This window comes from Nothobranchius furzeri, chromosome 13 (genome assembly GCF_043380555.1).
Source record: "Nothobranchius furzeri strain GRZ-AD chromosome 13, NfurGRZ-RIMD1, whole genome shotgun sequence".
Classification (NCBI taxonomy): domain Eukaryota; kingdom Metazoa; phylum Chordata; class Actinopteri; order Cyprinodontiformes; family Nothobranchiidae; genus Nothobranchius; species Nothobranchius furzeri.
In genome coordinates, this window is record NC_091753.1 from 47,426,845 (window position 1) to 47,442,917 (window position 16,073).

General features: G+C 43.5%; 1 protein-coding gene across 2 annotated transcripts in view; it reads left to right on the forward strand.

Annotated features, from left to right (window-relative positions):
- pitpnm3 (PITPNM family member 3) overlaps positions 1-16,073 on the forward strand; it is a 186,695-nt gene that overhangs the window by 50,898 nt on the left and 119,724 nt on the right. The window contains exon 3 of one of the 2 annotated variants that reach the window (XM_015951208.3): positions 13,524-13,634. In XM_015951208.3, the coding sequence (XP_015806694.1) occupies positions 13,524-13,634 (111 nt within the window). The remainder of the gene's footprint in view (positions 1-13,523; positions 13,635-16,073) is intronic. The other variant, XM_015951209.3, reaches the window with a different exon arrangement.

Consider the following 16,073-nt stretch of genomic DNA (forward strand, 5'->3'; position numbering starts at 1 on the left):
ATTTTATCTTAAATGAAAATGCAACATCTCACCTGTTAACTTTCATGTTTTGGAGCAGAAAAAGAGCATAAACCCAAAATAATTAAAGCTCAGTTTGTTCCACTGGTTTACTGTGATGCTCACCTGTTCCAGCCAGATACCTGCATCATGGGGTTGATCTGAGCTGAGGAGGAGACTCCTGTTGTTTTGTTCATCTTCATCATAATAATGACAACATTAGATGACAACAGGTGCTCACATAGGTTTGTGCTGATGAACATGTCTGAGCAGCTTGACCATGTTGTTGTATGTCGGGGGTGGGGGGGGGGGGGGGACACGACAGCAGTCAGAGTCATGCTGGTGTGAGCGTGTCGCTGCTCGCTGGAGTTATATCAGCTCTGTCTGGAAGTTAGTTTGAAAACTTTCTCTTTAAGTCGTGAACACATTACTGAGCGGCTAGAATCTCCGTTTCTGGGCTTCAACGTCAGAAAACAGCTGAGTGAACTCGGCGCTGAGTGAGAGGAGTGTTTAGTTTGTCCGAGACAGCGGAGCTGCAGACACCCAACTACCTCTGACTGCCTCGGCACTGAAAAAACACAAAGGAGGGGGCGCGTCTGCTCCGCGCTGGCGCCGCAAAGCATCATGGGAGTTGTAGTCTTTGCGGTAAAATCGGCCAGCGGGCCAGTTTTAATATATTTTTGATATTTATCTCGCGGGCCACATAAAAATGCTCCACGGGCCGCATCTGGCCCGCAGGCTGTACTCTGACATATGTGCTATAGATGTAATAAAATATCATTATGGCAATATATTGTGGTATTTGTTTCTGCGATATTAGATTGATATTCAAAAGCTGTGTATCAAAGTTTTAGAAGAATTTACATGTAAACGTTTGTGTATTATTTATTTATTTTTTCACCATTGAAATGTAAATCCCTGTATTACATTTACTTCATGTTAAACATGTTAAGTATCAGTTTGAACTGTTTATTGAATCTTATTACAATAAATTCAGTCTAAAAAATCGTTAATAACGTCTGACTGAATGTATCGCAATATTTCGTGATACATTGTATCGACTCCTTGTAACGTGAAATGTATCATATCGCCAAAATTTCACCAATACACATCTCTAGTAGTCACTAAGGAAGGCTGGGGAGACATTTCAGCTCCCAGATTAAGGTGTTAGAAAAAGACGAAATAACAGCGAAGAGATAGGTTTGGCGTTCAGTTCTATGAAAAGACACTAGAGGGAGCTGAAAGCAACCTAAACCTGCCTAGTTCCACTTTAGTCCCTTAAATTTCCAGGTTTAATGAACCCAATGGGGTTTTGTCCCATGGGCGGGATGCTTGAACGCTAAGGGGTTTTAAAGGCTGAATAGAAATAAGGTAGACATTAAACCTGAAAGCAAATTGATAATAGGGAAATAGAAACCAAATCCAAAAATTTCAGTGAAGAAAAACAAAAATAAAACAACATAACCAACTACAACATGACCTGTCCTTCAGTTATTCTGCCTCAGTTTTCCATCCATCCATCCATCCATCCATCCATCCATCCATCCATCCACCCACCCACCCACCCATCCATCCATCCATCCATCCATCCATTCATCCATCCATCCATCCATCCATCCATCCATTCATCCATCCATCCATTCATCCATCCATCCATCCATCCATCCATCCACCCACCCATCCATCCATCCATCCATCCATCCATCCTCTGCTTATCTTGATTTGGTTCCTTTCACAAGACATCTTAGTCAGAAGGACAAATTCAGTCTCCTGGTATCTTTTCCACAGTTTCTTTTAGGGAACCATGAGCTTTCTCAGGTTCACAGTTCCATGTTCATGTTCTGCTTTATCCCCAGCCACCACTGATCTGGTGTCAGACAGAAGTACAGAGAATTATTTTCCTAATATCTGTAAAAATTTCTGAAGGGCTGATGAAACTGCAACCAGCAGTGAAACTACTTGAATCAAAAGTCTGTAGCACTTTCTTTTCCTTGGTAAAAACGCTTCCATGAACAAAACTACAACTCAGTGTCGCAGCTCTGATGTATTTGTGGGGTTTGAGTTGATTCGTGGGAGCAGAGTCTAAAAACATGGATCCTTAAAAACAGGTCAGCTGATCAGAGCCTGTCATAAAACATGACAAACCCACAGCTGCTCACTGTAAACATCTAGATTTTAGACGTGACTTATTTCCCATACTGCATTGCTGCATTTGATTTAAGGATTCATCCGTCTAATAAATCCCAGTTTACCCTTGGACCGACACACGGGAGAGAGTGACTGATGCAGCACTACATCCATGAGAATAAAAGGTGGAAAGAACAAGATCTAACGTGGAAACAGTTTTATTGGCATAATGGCAAAATCAAGTTAAATTGACCATATAATAGGAATACTGTTGTTTGAAGTGGCGTCGTTGCACAGTGCTATTGTAAAACACAATAAAATATTTGTAGCATCTTTAAGAATCACCAGCTGTTCTATAATAAGAAATTAAATAATGCTAAAATTATTTGCAGAAGCATGCAGTGAATAAAAAAATGCAAACCAACAAAATCTGAATCAATCAAATAAAAACAAAGTCAAACAAGGTAAAAGAGAAAAAGGGAAAAAGAAAGGCAGTAACATTTTGACTTTTTCCTGTAGAATGTTTGATTAAACTGTGAATATATTTAGGTGTTTCTGGTCCAGTGTTAGTGAAGATTCGCAGTCTTTCAAGACATATTTCATAGATGATTATTTCAAATGCATTTCAAAAAAATTTTCTAAAGGTGTGGAAAACATTCTTTAATTATTACTACTGATTATAATTGATCACTGAGAGTTTTCATTCACGTTGAACGTGAAAACAGTCTCCTACACCTATCTTCGCTTCTGATGGAAAATAGATGGTGAAATTCTAGGATTTGAAAAGCCCGACAGATCTACATCACACTGTCACTTAACATTCATTTTGACTCACGAAGGAGAAGGCTGTTGTTGGTTTAACGTCCAGGAAACAGCAGAGAACATCCTGACTAGTAGAAGCTAACCATTAGTTTTACGGCCTCGTGGAAACCTTTTCCACTATCCATTTCGTTAAACACCTCCACACAAGAAGTTGCAGACGCCTGGGTGGTTTGGATCTTGTACTTTATACGGCAGGTGTGAAACTGTAACAACAAACACTGCGTTTGCATCAATAAGTAAAAATGCACATAAGTCAGAAAATAAATCATAATCATGCTTCATTGCAGCCACAAACAATTTAAGGATGCCCTTTAAATAATACTTGTAAATAGGTCCTTACGTCCTGGATGAACTCAGTTTTGCCATTTGGATAACTAATTATTCATATAAATATCATGTTAGGAATGCCCTTTCTGAACTGAAAACCCATGGCTGTTAACACAACACCTCGCTCTCTGCAGGCTGCTTCACACTGCTGCGATCGCTGCACGGCGTGGCCTGAACGCTCAACTTCCTGATTCTCTTAAAGAGACAGCGCCCATAAATAAAATGTATGGCAGAGCCAGAACAATTAGCATTAGCAACACCACCACACAGCAAAACTCCTCCAGGCTTGTTTTATTTGTGGAGACAAAACATCAACATTGCAAGTCAGTGATAAAACTGTGTTGCTGTTATCCAGTCCGAGGTGAGATGTCCAAATATCAAGAGAGTCAAGAGTCAAGAGTCAAGAGTCATTTATTGTCATATTCTCCACATGTGCAGGACATACAGAGAAATGAAATTCAGTTTCAGCACACACAATTCAAAGATCAGACATACGTGGGTAAGACACATAACAAGAATTGGTGACTGCGGTCATTCGCAACATGAGTCGCGCTACCTTAATAGTTAGATGAAAAGGGTGTTACATGAGGAAAGTTCAGGGAGGGGAAAAAAAGGCATTAACAGGGTTACACCAGCAGGGTGTAGCACTCCAATGCAAAAAAAAAAACACCCGACATGGAAGCACAGACAGCACGTGTACAACATCAGAGTCCAATGGGGAGGTGGGGGTGGGCGGGATCCTGAAGCCTCCAATGGGAGCTGCCCCTGCGGCGCATCGACCAGCTGCAGAACAACAGGTGGGAGGGAGAGATAAGGAACAGAGAGCACATTGAGGTCCCTGCAGATATAGCCTGAAGGGAGAGGGTGAAGGTCGGGACACAGCATCTGTCGGCATTCCTCCTTTTGTGGGGGTGTGTTGAGGCAGCCTTGAGAGGCTGCTATGGCGTCGGATAAGGATAAACATAACTTTGTTTAGGGTAGACAGAGATAATCTTCCCCTCCGTCTTGTAGTCTCTAAGTGGTCATTCATGTCCACCAGTGAAGCCAATTTTACATTCCACATCCCCGCATCGTCCGGCGACCCTCTCCGAGATCAAATCCATCTTGCGCACTAACACAGGCAACGCCGCAAGGACATTGTCCAGCTTACGGTTCACCTCGAGTAACGTCCCAGTCTGTGAGGTCACCGCACGAGCGGCACATTCCGTGGGTACGGGTCGCACTCCAATCGCTCCCGTCTTCCCAAATTTCCAGAAAACCAGATATCCTCCCACTCCAATCAGAAGAAATCCAGTGATCATCAGGCCGAATATCCACAAATCTTCCACGTCCTCGATGGACAGCTGAGAGAGGCACACGATTCGCCAGACCTCCCAAGAATCGAGTGCATATCCCGATACGAATGTCCCCTCGGGACAGGTGGGAGCCCCCTTCTCATCGTAGAGAAAATTTTGTCAATCACGTTGAATGACCAATTAATTAAGTCCATATTTCCAAAAAAAGAGTAGTGGTTTCAGGAGAAATGCAGAGAAGTGCTCTGTAGGCAGACAGGACAAGAGCCTTGGGGAAGCCGATAAGGGAGCTGAGAAAAAAGCGTCTGTACTCTCTGAAGGCTGGAGAAAGAAAGAAATAAGGAAATAAGACTCCAAATCCTGCTGTCTGCTGCCACTCTCTGCTGCAGCAGACTTGTCCATGCTGATCCAAGAATTCTGGGCTTTTTTTCCCTGCAATTACAGCTTGCAAAGCATTCATTCCTACCAGAGACCACTGCAGATGTATTGATTAAACAAGTTTCCCACACCTTTAATTTGAGACATTTCTCAGTTTCTATAGCTTTTGGGGGTCTCAGTCTTCTTTTTTCTTCAAAATATGTCGATCACTCTAGAGTGAATATCTGAATGTGTCTGGAGTCGCCAAAAATTGTTCATTAGGAATGTCTTTTATTATCGGTCTACAATTAATATTGGCCAAAATGGCATTACAATTCAATCTCGGAAAGAAAAATAGTTTTTGGTTTTCAGTCTTCTAATGATCCAACTTTCACTTACCATCAAACGTCTCTCTCTCAAAATGTCTAAATATAACAGATCTGAGGTTTAGTTTTTGAGATAATTTAGTTTATTTGGCAAAACTTGCTAAAATTGCCAAATGGGAACCTATGCTGTCTGCACAGAGCTACATGTAGCTAGCCAGCAAGCAAGCGACTAAAACAAAAACACCTTCACCCAAGGCTTGCTTGTCATATCTGAAGATCTTTATAAACGCTTTATCACTGTAACTGCAATATACAGAAAATAAACAATATACATTTCTAACTGATATACACATCTCAGCATCACGCTAGATTCAGCTGCTGTTGACAAAGGAAACATGGCATCTTTCCTGTAAATAACTTAAATTGAAGTAGTTGTGGTTTTGCACAGTAAATGTTTAAAATGGAAGCGTGCATGATAGGAGATATGTGACGTTAGCAACCTAAAATGTTTTAGTTTTTCTATTTTTATGAGAGGGGGTCACAGTATAAATCAGTGTTGTTCATATCCGTAACGTTAATTACCGTAAGAGTCAGACAACATTGGTGTTTTGAATATTGGTTATAAAGCCAATATCAAGTATCCTTGCTATTTATGACTTCATAATCTGTTAATTATACTTCTATAGAGCTGTTAAAGGATTGTAAACCAGTAACTGATTCATAACTAGAATCTGAAACTCTTGTGTATTTGCATCAATCAAACACAAACAAAATCCATCAGCAAACTCTGCACTGCTGGTGTCATTTTGCAGACTAACTGGGCTTTAAAACACACAGTTGATATTTGTAATGCAAAGTACTTTAGATGTGTTAATAGAAAAAAACAACATGACCTGAATCAAGCATGTTTATATTTTTCTTACTGACATGTTTTAATGTCCGTGACACAACAGCATTTTTATCAGACTCATCCCGTTTGACATTTTACACGATAATCCCCAAAGAAGCCCTGCAAGCCTGTCAGTTTGAACAAATATAAAACCATTCAGCGGGTTTGTGGGAATGAGTCAGCTGCAGCAAAATGTGTGAGATGAGGAGGTAAAGAGTCTGGGAATTTCTTGGACTAAACACCACTATCACAGATTAGATTATTTTTGCTAGTGAGACCTGAAAGGCTGGGGGAATGGACCTTGGTCATTTTTCTCAGTTCGAGACATCATCTGTAGTTTTTGTGCATCATCCTCCTCCCAATAGACAACTCTGACCTTTGTTTTTAGGATTTGTCGTAGCGTCTCTTTTGCAATCTCGTCTTGTCCTAACGAATCCTTTCTAACACCCTGCAGCGCTTTGTTTGGATCAAATGTGGGCTTTTTTTGCTCCTTGGTTGAGCCTGTATTTGTTTTAACCTGCATGAGTGTGTCTGCATTATTGCATTCAACTAAGTATCTTGATAATCAGGAGAGGAGGGAGACACCAGAGGGGAGGGTGTCAGAGCAGATAGTGAGAGACAATCTGTGACCAGTGAAGCATCCACAGTGGGATCCAAACGGACAGGCTGTGCAGACCCGTGTCAAAGGCTGTCAGAGCTGCCAGTCAGGAACTGCGGTGTCTTCCTGCATGGCTCATCCCACCTTAAACTGTCATCAAGCTTTGACAAGCAGGCAGCTGCGTTGGTATGGACCACACAGCACAACGGTCCTGATTTTCCTCTCCTTTTGGCAGATATTTTCTATTGCAGCATTCAGATTCATAGAACAACAAACACGTTGTAGTCCTCACAGTAGAGGAGGATACTGTTTTAATTAAAAATGCCACATTTGGCTTTTATGGCTTTATGAAAAGTGAACATTTTAATTAGATTTATTTGGAGTAGACAAAACAAATATCATTTAAAATATTTGTTTTTGGTCAGTTCAGGAATGTCTATTAATAAAATAACACTTTTTATTTACTAGCTTCAGGCAGCGTTATAGAGTCATTTCATAAAATGACCAATCAGCACACAGCATCATTTAATATCCAAGTCCTGGGTGGAGTAAGCCAGTCTTTCCATAGCTTTATTTTGGGGTTGTGTTTGGTTATTTATCAGGACTCCTGGGCCATTGTGAGCATCAACAAAGTTTCAAAAGCTGTATAGAGGCTCAAAGACCAGTTTCTAATGATGAAATACTGTCTTGTAGTACAACTTTAAAGTGTTGTGTAGAAGTATTCACCTTGTAGCAGAATTCTTTCCTTTTTGCTGCTGGTTTTACTGTCGGTTTGCTGCACATTTCTGTCAAAATAAACGTTGACATTAGAGCAGTAAACCCAGTTATCAGTCAGAATGAGAAAACTGTGAAGCTGACAGCTTTTCCTGTTTATCTGTCCCGTTATTTTGAAGTAAAAGCAGAAGGTTGTGCACTCTGAATCTCTGTAACAGTCGCTCATTACACAGGTTGGAAATGCTGGGATGCATGGCTGGTCAGACAGGCCTGTGATTCTCTGGTTGTACTATCACTTTCACTTACTTGATCCTGAACCAACCTGGAGTTTTGTTGACAGTGTAGATTTTTATGTTTCTCACCCTGAACCTCATCAACAACACCTATTACCGCTTGATTTAATGCTTTAACCAAATAGAGCTAAATGAAGTTTAGTCTTGAATTAATGTTTCAGGCTTCAGGGTTATTTAGTGCAAGCTGGGCTAATGGTACCCTGAATAAATATGCCATTTGGCGCAAAATGACCTGAGTAAATGTCATTATAGATGAAAAGATTTCTTTCTTTCAGTTTGCCCGTCTACATCGTTGCTTGCTTTAATGGAGACAAAAACTCAAATATAATGCTGTTCTTTAAACATGTTACAAATATTGATATTATAATGACTATCTTTGGGAAAATGTAGATATTCTAGATAGTGTTTTTTTTAAATTCAGTATTTAATCTTTAAAGCTTGTTTAGCAACAGAAAGACATTCTGCATCAAGGTTTTAGTGAATCTCAGTTGTTTGGAAGGAAGAGGGACAGCAGGTTAGGAGTTTAAAGTCTATTATTCTTATCATTCGCATGTTGTTAAGTATTAAGGACATCAAATAGACCAGTAATTCCCTAAGCTGCTATTGGGACTCCACTCAGGGTTTTCAGTAGTGTGTTTTGCTACTTTATAAGGTGGAAGTTTAGTTATAAAACCTATTGCTCTCCCAATGATTAAACTGGGAGGAAGCTGGATGCTGGCCAGTTGTAGTCATGGCCTCCGTTTAAAAAGCAGGATCTCTGTCACCAGCTCCCTGGAGTCCATTTTCTATCATAGGCCACGCTACGATAGCATTGCAAGTACAACCTGCACTGGGATTACATCTTTTTCTTTTTACCCACGTTGCTGTGAAACAGGAAGAATCCAGACTACCCGTTTCAGGCCCTTCAGAGTTTAACCGTAATGATTTATAAATAATTAATGCTATTTCGTCAACAATTATTCATGTTTTACTTGTTGTTTTTATGGCAAAACAGCCGCAGAGTTCCTTTGTTTATCTTGACCTTGTCTGTTTGGTCGTGTCAGCGGTGTACTTTAGCGTTAGATACTTTTAGATTCATGAGCTGAGAGCGTTTCCTCGCTGGTGGAAAACAAAGATCTGACAGTGAGCTGAGACAAGTGGGGGCAACAACTGCACTGTGATGAACGGATGAGTCGCAGGAGAATGCCCTCGATCTAGGATGCCATGGTCGCACACACACACACACACACACACACACACACACACACACACACACACACACACACACACAAACACACACACACACACACACACACACACACAAAGCAGGATAAACAATGGCGTAGGAAAAACTGGGATTTGCATTTGTAAGAGAATTAAATTTACATTACAATTAATCAGAAAAATAATTATTGTCATTGGAGTGTGTCGAGTTTGGTGGCAGACGAATCTCGTCTCTGCTTTTTGTGGATGATGGGGTCCTCCTGGCTTCATCCAGCTCTGACCTTCAGCTCTTGCTGGGTAGGTTCGCGGCCGAGTGTGAAGCGGCTGGGATGAGGATCAGCACCTCCAAATCTGAGACCGTGGTTCTCGACCGAAAAAGGGTGGCTTGCCAACTCCGGGTCGGGGGAGAGGTCCTACCTCAAGTGGAGGAGTTTAAGTATCTCGGGGTCTTGTTCACGAGTGAGGGTAGGAGGGATCGGGAGATCGACAGGCGGATTGGTTCGGCGTCTGCAGTGATGCGGACGCTGAACCGATCTGTCGTGGGGAAGAGGGAGCTGAGCCAGAAAGCCAGGCTCTCGATTTACCGGTCGGTCTACGTCCCAATCCTCACCTATGGTCATGAGCTTTGGGTAATGACCGAAAGAACGAGATCGCGGATACAAGCGGCCGAAATGAGTTTCCTCCGTAGGGTGGCCGGGCTCAGCCTTAGAGATAGGGTGAGGAGCTCGGACATTCGGGAGGGACTCGGAGTAGAACCGCTGCTCCCCTGGATCGAAAGGATCCAGTTGAGGTGGTTTGGGCATCTGGTCAGGATGCCTCCTGGACGCCTCCCCGGGGAGGTGTTTCTGGCATGTCCTGCCGGCAGGAGGCCCCCGGGTCGGCCCAGGACATGTTGGAGAGGTTTCATCTCCAATCTGGTCCGGGAACGCCTTGGGGTCCTGCCGGAGGAGCTGGTGGAGGTGGCCGGGGAGAGGACGGTCTGGAACTTCCTATTTGGGATGCTGCCCCCGCGACCCGGACCCGGATAAGCGGAGGAAGACGACGACGATGACGAAAAAAAAAATACATGAAAACTAAAGTCACCTCCACCAGGAGGTATAGAGAGTTGTCCAGTAATCAGAAGGTTGCAGGTTCGATCCCAGCTCTGACCAGAGAATGCTGCTGTTGTGTCCTTGGACAAGACCATGCCTGCTGGTGGTGGCCGGAGGGACCAGTGGTACTTGTGTTTGGCAGGCCTCACCTTTGTCAGTGCGCCCCAGGGCAGCAGTGGCTTCATCGTAGCTCATCCCCACCAGCGTGTGAATGTGTGTGTGAATGGGTAATTGACTGATTGTGTTGTAAAGTGCTTTGGGGGGGGGGTTGTAGAACCCTAAAGCCTGATTCATGCTTAAACAAAGGCACATTTATCCCCCCCCCCCCCCCCCCCACACACACACACACACACACACACTTCTGCAGCCTTGGATCTCCTCTGTATTCATACTGGCCCGACCTGTTGCAAAGAAGTTCTCCACCAGGACAGCAGGAGGCACATTCCTAACTTATTGGCCTGAGTTTTGAAGAAATTCTCCACCAAAACAACAGAGGGCGCGCTCCTATGCAGGTGTGCATACTCTTGTAGTGACGTGTCTGCCCTACTACTATTTATTATTTGTGACACCAAAAGATGGACAACACAGACACAGAGCGAATTCTTATTGAGCAGGAGCTGCTTGAGCTAGAAGAACAACAACTCTGCTCCATCTGTTCCGTGTCTTCAGGACTGTGTCAACACTCGCGCTGTTTACATTTTTTAAGGGAAGCTACGTCGTGCCGGCTGACCAATAACAGACGTCCAGCATACAACGCCGCCGTCGGATGTTAAGAAAATAGAGCTCGACTCCAACCGACGTTCCAACACGATCCAACACTGTTGAATCGCCCATACGTCGTCGCATCATGGCGATCCAACAGATCCGACATGCTGGAGCAGTGTCAGTATGAATCAGCCTTAAGAAGTCGCTATCAAAACCCAGACCATTCACCATTGCAAATTGTTGTGGTTAATTTGCATGCCGAGCTGGTCCTGTATCTTGGAGTGGTTGTACTCTGTGATGACAAAGTTTTAAGGGGCATTATGGAAGTTTGACAGCCAAAACATGCATAGAAATAATAAATTTCTTCTTCATACATTCTCCTGCAATGCCCTGGTCCTCGAGAATGAGCCCTGGCCTTTTTACTGTGATTGCCTGTTTTTCTGTAAAATCACAGAAAAAGAGAGCTGGTTGGGTCGAGCAGGCTGCTTCATGCGCGTTCACGCTCAGGCATAGCCCGTAGCATTTGCTATCCGTAGCTTTAGCAGCAGAGAGAGAGGTAGTGCCAACTTAGCGACTTTGTCGCTGTTCCTAAGGCCTAGTGATGAACCTAGCTACATTTCTGAGGACCCTTAGCTACTTTCTTCTAGATATGTCCTGCAAATTAGCAACAAAATAGCCATTTTCGCTCCGAACCGTTCTTTGAACATTGTTTCAGCTGTCATCAAAGATATAAATGTTACAGATACAAAAGACGTCACTGGCACTTTAGCTCGCCTAGTAAGACGTCGGACTCTTGTGCAGCAGAACTGGGTTTGATTCTGGATGTGAACATAGTTTATTTAGAGTTTATTTTTTACGTTAATGGTATTTTTTTTTTACAGTAAGATGCACCAATTTTTATTTGAGACTTGCCGAACGGCATTGAATTCACAGATAAAAAAGATGTGGGTTCAACTTTCATTTTGGAAAAAATTTTCAAGCAAGTTCTCCTGTCCTCTGGGCCACACACACACACACACACACACACACACACACACACACACACACACACACACACACACACAAACACACACACACACACACACACACACACACACACACACACACACACACACACACACACACACACACACACACACACACACACACACACACACACACACACACACACACACACACACAGGACTGTCTCAGCTGTTATTTTCATTAAGGAGTGTGCACGTACAGCATGCGCGCCTCGTGCATGAGCCTACTATTGAAGCTGCCGTTACGCTTTTGGCCTGAGGGGGCAATCACGAGCATAAAATCTCAAATCTCCGTAAAGTCCCTTAAAGTAAAAAAAAAAAAAAAATATATATATATATATATATATATATATATATATATATATATATATATATATATATATATATATATAACAGGTTTATTACAATCCAGTCCATGTTAAATACAGACATCGGTACACCGATGGAGAACCATGCAGCCCAATAGTGGTTCTGACTTTCTGGTACCTGTCCACTGCTTATAACTCTACAACAGCATTCCTTAAAGTCCTAATTTGGTAAAGGCACATTCCTAAACCTGCTTATAATAGCAAAATGCTATTGTAGGAGAATGGAGTTTTCACCAAGTTCTCTTGTAATTTATGACATCTTGACAACAGTCCCAGCTGTCTCTCCACAGCCTCTAAGATGACATTTCTTCTTTGGGGCTCCAAATGAATAAGGATGACACATTCTTTTAAGCTGCAGTTATTACAACATTGTATGATATTATATGATATTATTTTATATACCGATGAACTGTTTAAAGCAGATAATCAGACACCTCACTGTGCTTGAGTTATTTGTGTTATCTGTTATCTGTGCATGTCAGAACTCCCCATTTGACCTTCATCATTCCATTTACAGTTGATGTAATTAAGGTTTGTTAATTTCAATTAACTTTTTCCCCTCCCAGAGGATGATTTCAATGTTAACTTACATTTCCATCCATATAAAGAATCATGTAATAAAAAGTGAGCGTATCTCTTAATATCTGTGCTGGGGGAACAACATTTTTATTAGAGAAATTAATAAATGTATAAGAAGCTGACCATAAACCAGTAATTTATAGCTTTAATTGGTTTATTCTTGTGCTTGAAATTTATATTGACAAGGCTCAAGGTAATAGTTACATTGATTATTATTTATTACATTTTCAAACATGTTAATAATTGAGTTGATTGAACAGTTGATCTATGGCAGGTTGTTTACTGACTGAATGGAGCAGAGGCTAAAAAGGCCTGGCGACGGACCTGCAGACACACATCTGAGCCCATGAAATGTAAATATAGATCCTAAAGTCCAAATCCTTCATTTAGTTTAACTATAAAATAATGGAACAGTGTTTAGCTAAAGCTACAAGACAAAAATCTAATTTCTTTTGTTGCATAAGCAGCCGTAAAAAAGCAACTCCTCTTGGTGTTCGCTCCATCAGCTCCTGCCATGTGCTTTGGTTGTGTTGTTTACGTGCCACATGTTGAGCTGCATGTGCACTTGGCATGAGAACTCATACTGCGACGTGGGCCAAACCACCACACCCATCAAAACAAGAACATAAAATAATGGAAGAGTTCAAATCGAATCCTATTTCTAAATTTTTGAACACAGAGTTTCAGTAACAATAAGAGATTTATGTTTGTGATGAGATGCGGAAAGAGGAATGGGTTTTGGCTTTTGCCTCGTCTTCTTATTTATTTGTTTGTTAAAGTGTGTATTATGTGTGTTTTTGTGTGTCTTAGCAGATGTTATAGAAGGGAAGAGTGCCATTCTGCTGGGCATGAGTCAGTGGAACTCAAACGACCTGGTGGAGCAGATCGAAACTCTGGGACACATGGAGGACCAGTCTCATGGTACACACACACACACACACACACACACGCACGCACGCACGCACGCACGCACGCACGCACACACACACACACACACACACACACACACACACACACACACACACTGTTAAAATCAGACTTTATTTTGACCTGGAATAACTGAATGTTAGCCAGTGAATTGTGACCACAAATGGAGCACAGCTTCTGTTTAAAGCGACATTACCGTATTGACCCGAATATAGGACAACCCCGATTATAAGATGACCCCTCTTTCCAAGACTAATCTTCAGGAATATACAAAAAAACAAAAAACTTTTTAAATAAACTTTTATTTTTTTTAAATTTGAGAACAAATACTGAGCAAAATCAGTATTTTAATGCAAACTATCAGAACATTGCTGACATGTGAAATCAAACGTCAAATGAGGCTTTTAATTCAGATGCCCTCTGCCTTGAGAGTCACTTTTTAAACCATATGACCAGAAAGCGTACAGTATGTTATTGGTGAATGTTAATGATTTTGTTTTGTGTACCCCAACCCTAACCCTGTGAAGAAAAAGACATATGCATATACATCTAAATTAGGGGTGGGAATTTAATGCGTTAATTATGATTAATTCATCAGAAAAACAAAATGTGTGTATATATATATATATATAGGTCCACCCATAGAAATGCACGTTGACCCAGCGGCAACGCCAACGACGCGCCACACTGCGGCGGCCTTGCCTTTGCATTGGCAACAGAGGGTGCATGACCACCTACTTCGGGACGAGTCCCTGGGCGTCATCGAACGTGTCCCGTATGGCGAACCAGTGACCTGGTGCCACCGGATGGTGGTCACCTGGAAGCACGACAGAACCCCCCGCAGAACCGTCGATATCTCACCTCTTAACAAATTCTGCAAACGTGAGACTTTCGCAACTGAGTCACCATTCCACCTGGCGCGCCGGATCCCGAAAGGGACCTGGAAGACTGGACACTGACGCCTGGAATGGGTATCACAGCATGCCCCTGTGCGAGTCAGACCATCATCTCACTACCTTCATCACTCCCTTCGGACGCTGGCGTTACACCAGAGCCCCACAGGGCTTTCTGTCGTCTGGCGATGGCTACAATCGCCGCTTTGATGCGATTCTCTCCGACTTTGAACGGAAGGAAAGGTGCGTGAATGACACCATCCACTATGACACGGACCTTAACACTCTTTGGTGGAGAACAATCGACTTCCTGACGCACGTTGGCCGATCCGGCATCGTGCTGAACCCATCAAAGATTCAATTTGCTGAGAGGGACGTTGATCTTGCTTGTTTCAGGGTCTCTGATGCTACAATCGAGCCCCTCCCAAAGTAACTGACAGCCATCAGGGACTTCCCCACGCCACCTCGACCACAGACATCAGGAGCTGGTTTGGTCTGGTCAATCAGGTGGCCAACTACGCGCAGCTGCGTGACATAATGGCGCCATTTAAACCCTTTCTGAGCCCTCGATGCAAATTTGTGTGGTCACCCAAGTTAGAGGCAGCATTTCAGGCATCCAAGCTGGCCATCGTGGACTCTATCCAGGCAGGCGTAGAGATCTACGACATGGAGAGGCGCACTTGCCTCCGCCCAGACTGGTCCAGGCGCGGCATTGGATACTTCCTCCTCTAGCAGCACTGCACCTGCAGCTCCGGTGTCCCTGGCTGCTGTCTGGATGGATGGAAAATTACTCTGGCCAGCTCACGCTTTCTCTCCTCCGCTGAGCAGCGATATGCCGCTATTTAGGGGGAGGCCTTGGCTGTAGCATGGGGTCTGGAGCAGACCAGATACTTCACGCAGGGGTGCAACAATCTGGTCGTGGTCACCGACCATAAGCCCCTGGTGAAGATCCTTGGGGACCGGACATTGGATGAGATAACTAACTCTCGCCTGTTCAGGCTCAAACAGCGCACACTCCCATGACGCTTTGACATTGTACACTTGCCTGGCAAGAGCAACTGCGCTGCCGACGCAGCCTCCAGGTATCCCTTGCCCTCTGGCTCTGATGAGGGCCGTGGCATGGGCGCATGGAATGTGACCGAAAGCGAGGAGTCGGTGCATATGGCGTCCATTTGCAGCGACGCACTGGAGTCTGCTGCCATTGCTTGGCCACTCGCCTCTCCGGCTGGGTGGAAGTCATGAGCTCTCCCACGGGCACCAATCTCGGGGCCTCCATTGGGCTTATCCATCACTTAAGGGCTTTCTTCGCCACGTTTGGTGTGCCCGAGGAGTTGTCAAGTGACGGAGGCCCGCAGTTCTCGGCAGGGCGCACAGCGGATTTCCTCCACTTATGGCAGGTCAAGCACCGCGTGTCCTCGGTTGGGTTCCCCCAGTCTAATGGAAGGGCGGAGGTGGCTGTCAAGACGGCAAAGCGCCTACTAGTCTCAAACACTGGCCCGACAGGGAGCCTCAACCATGATTGCTTTCTGCATGCGATGTT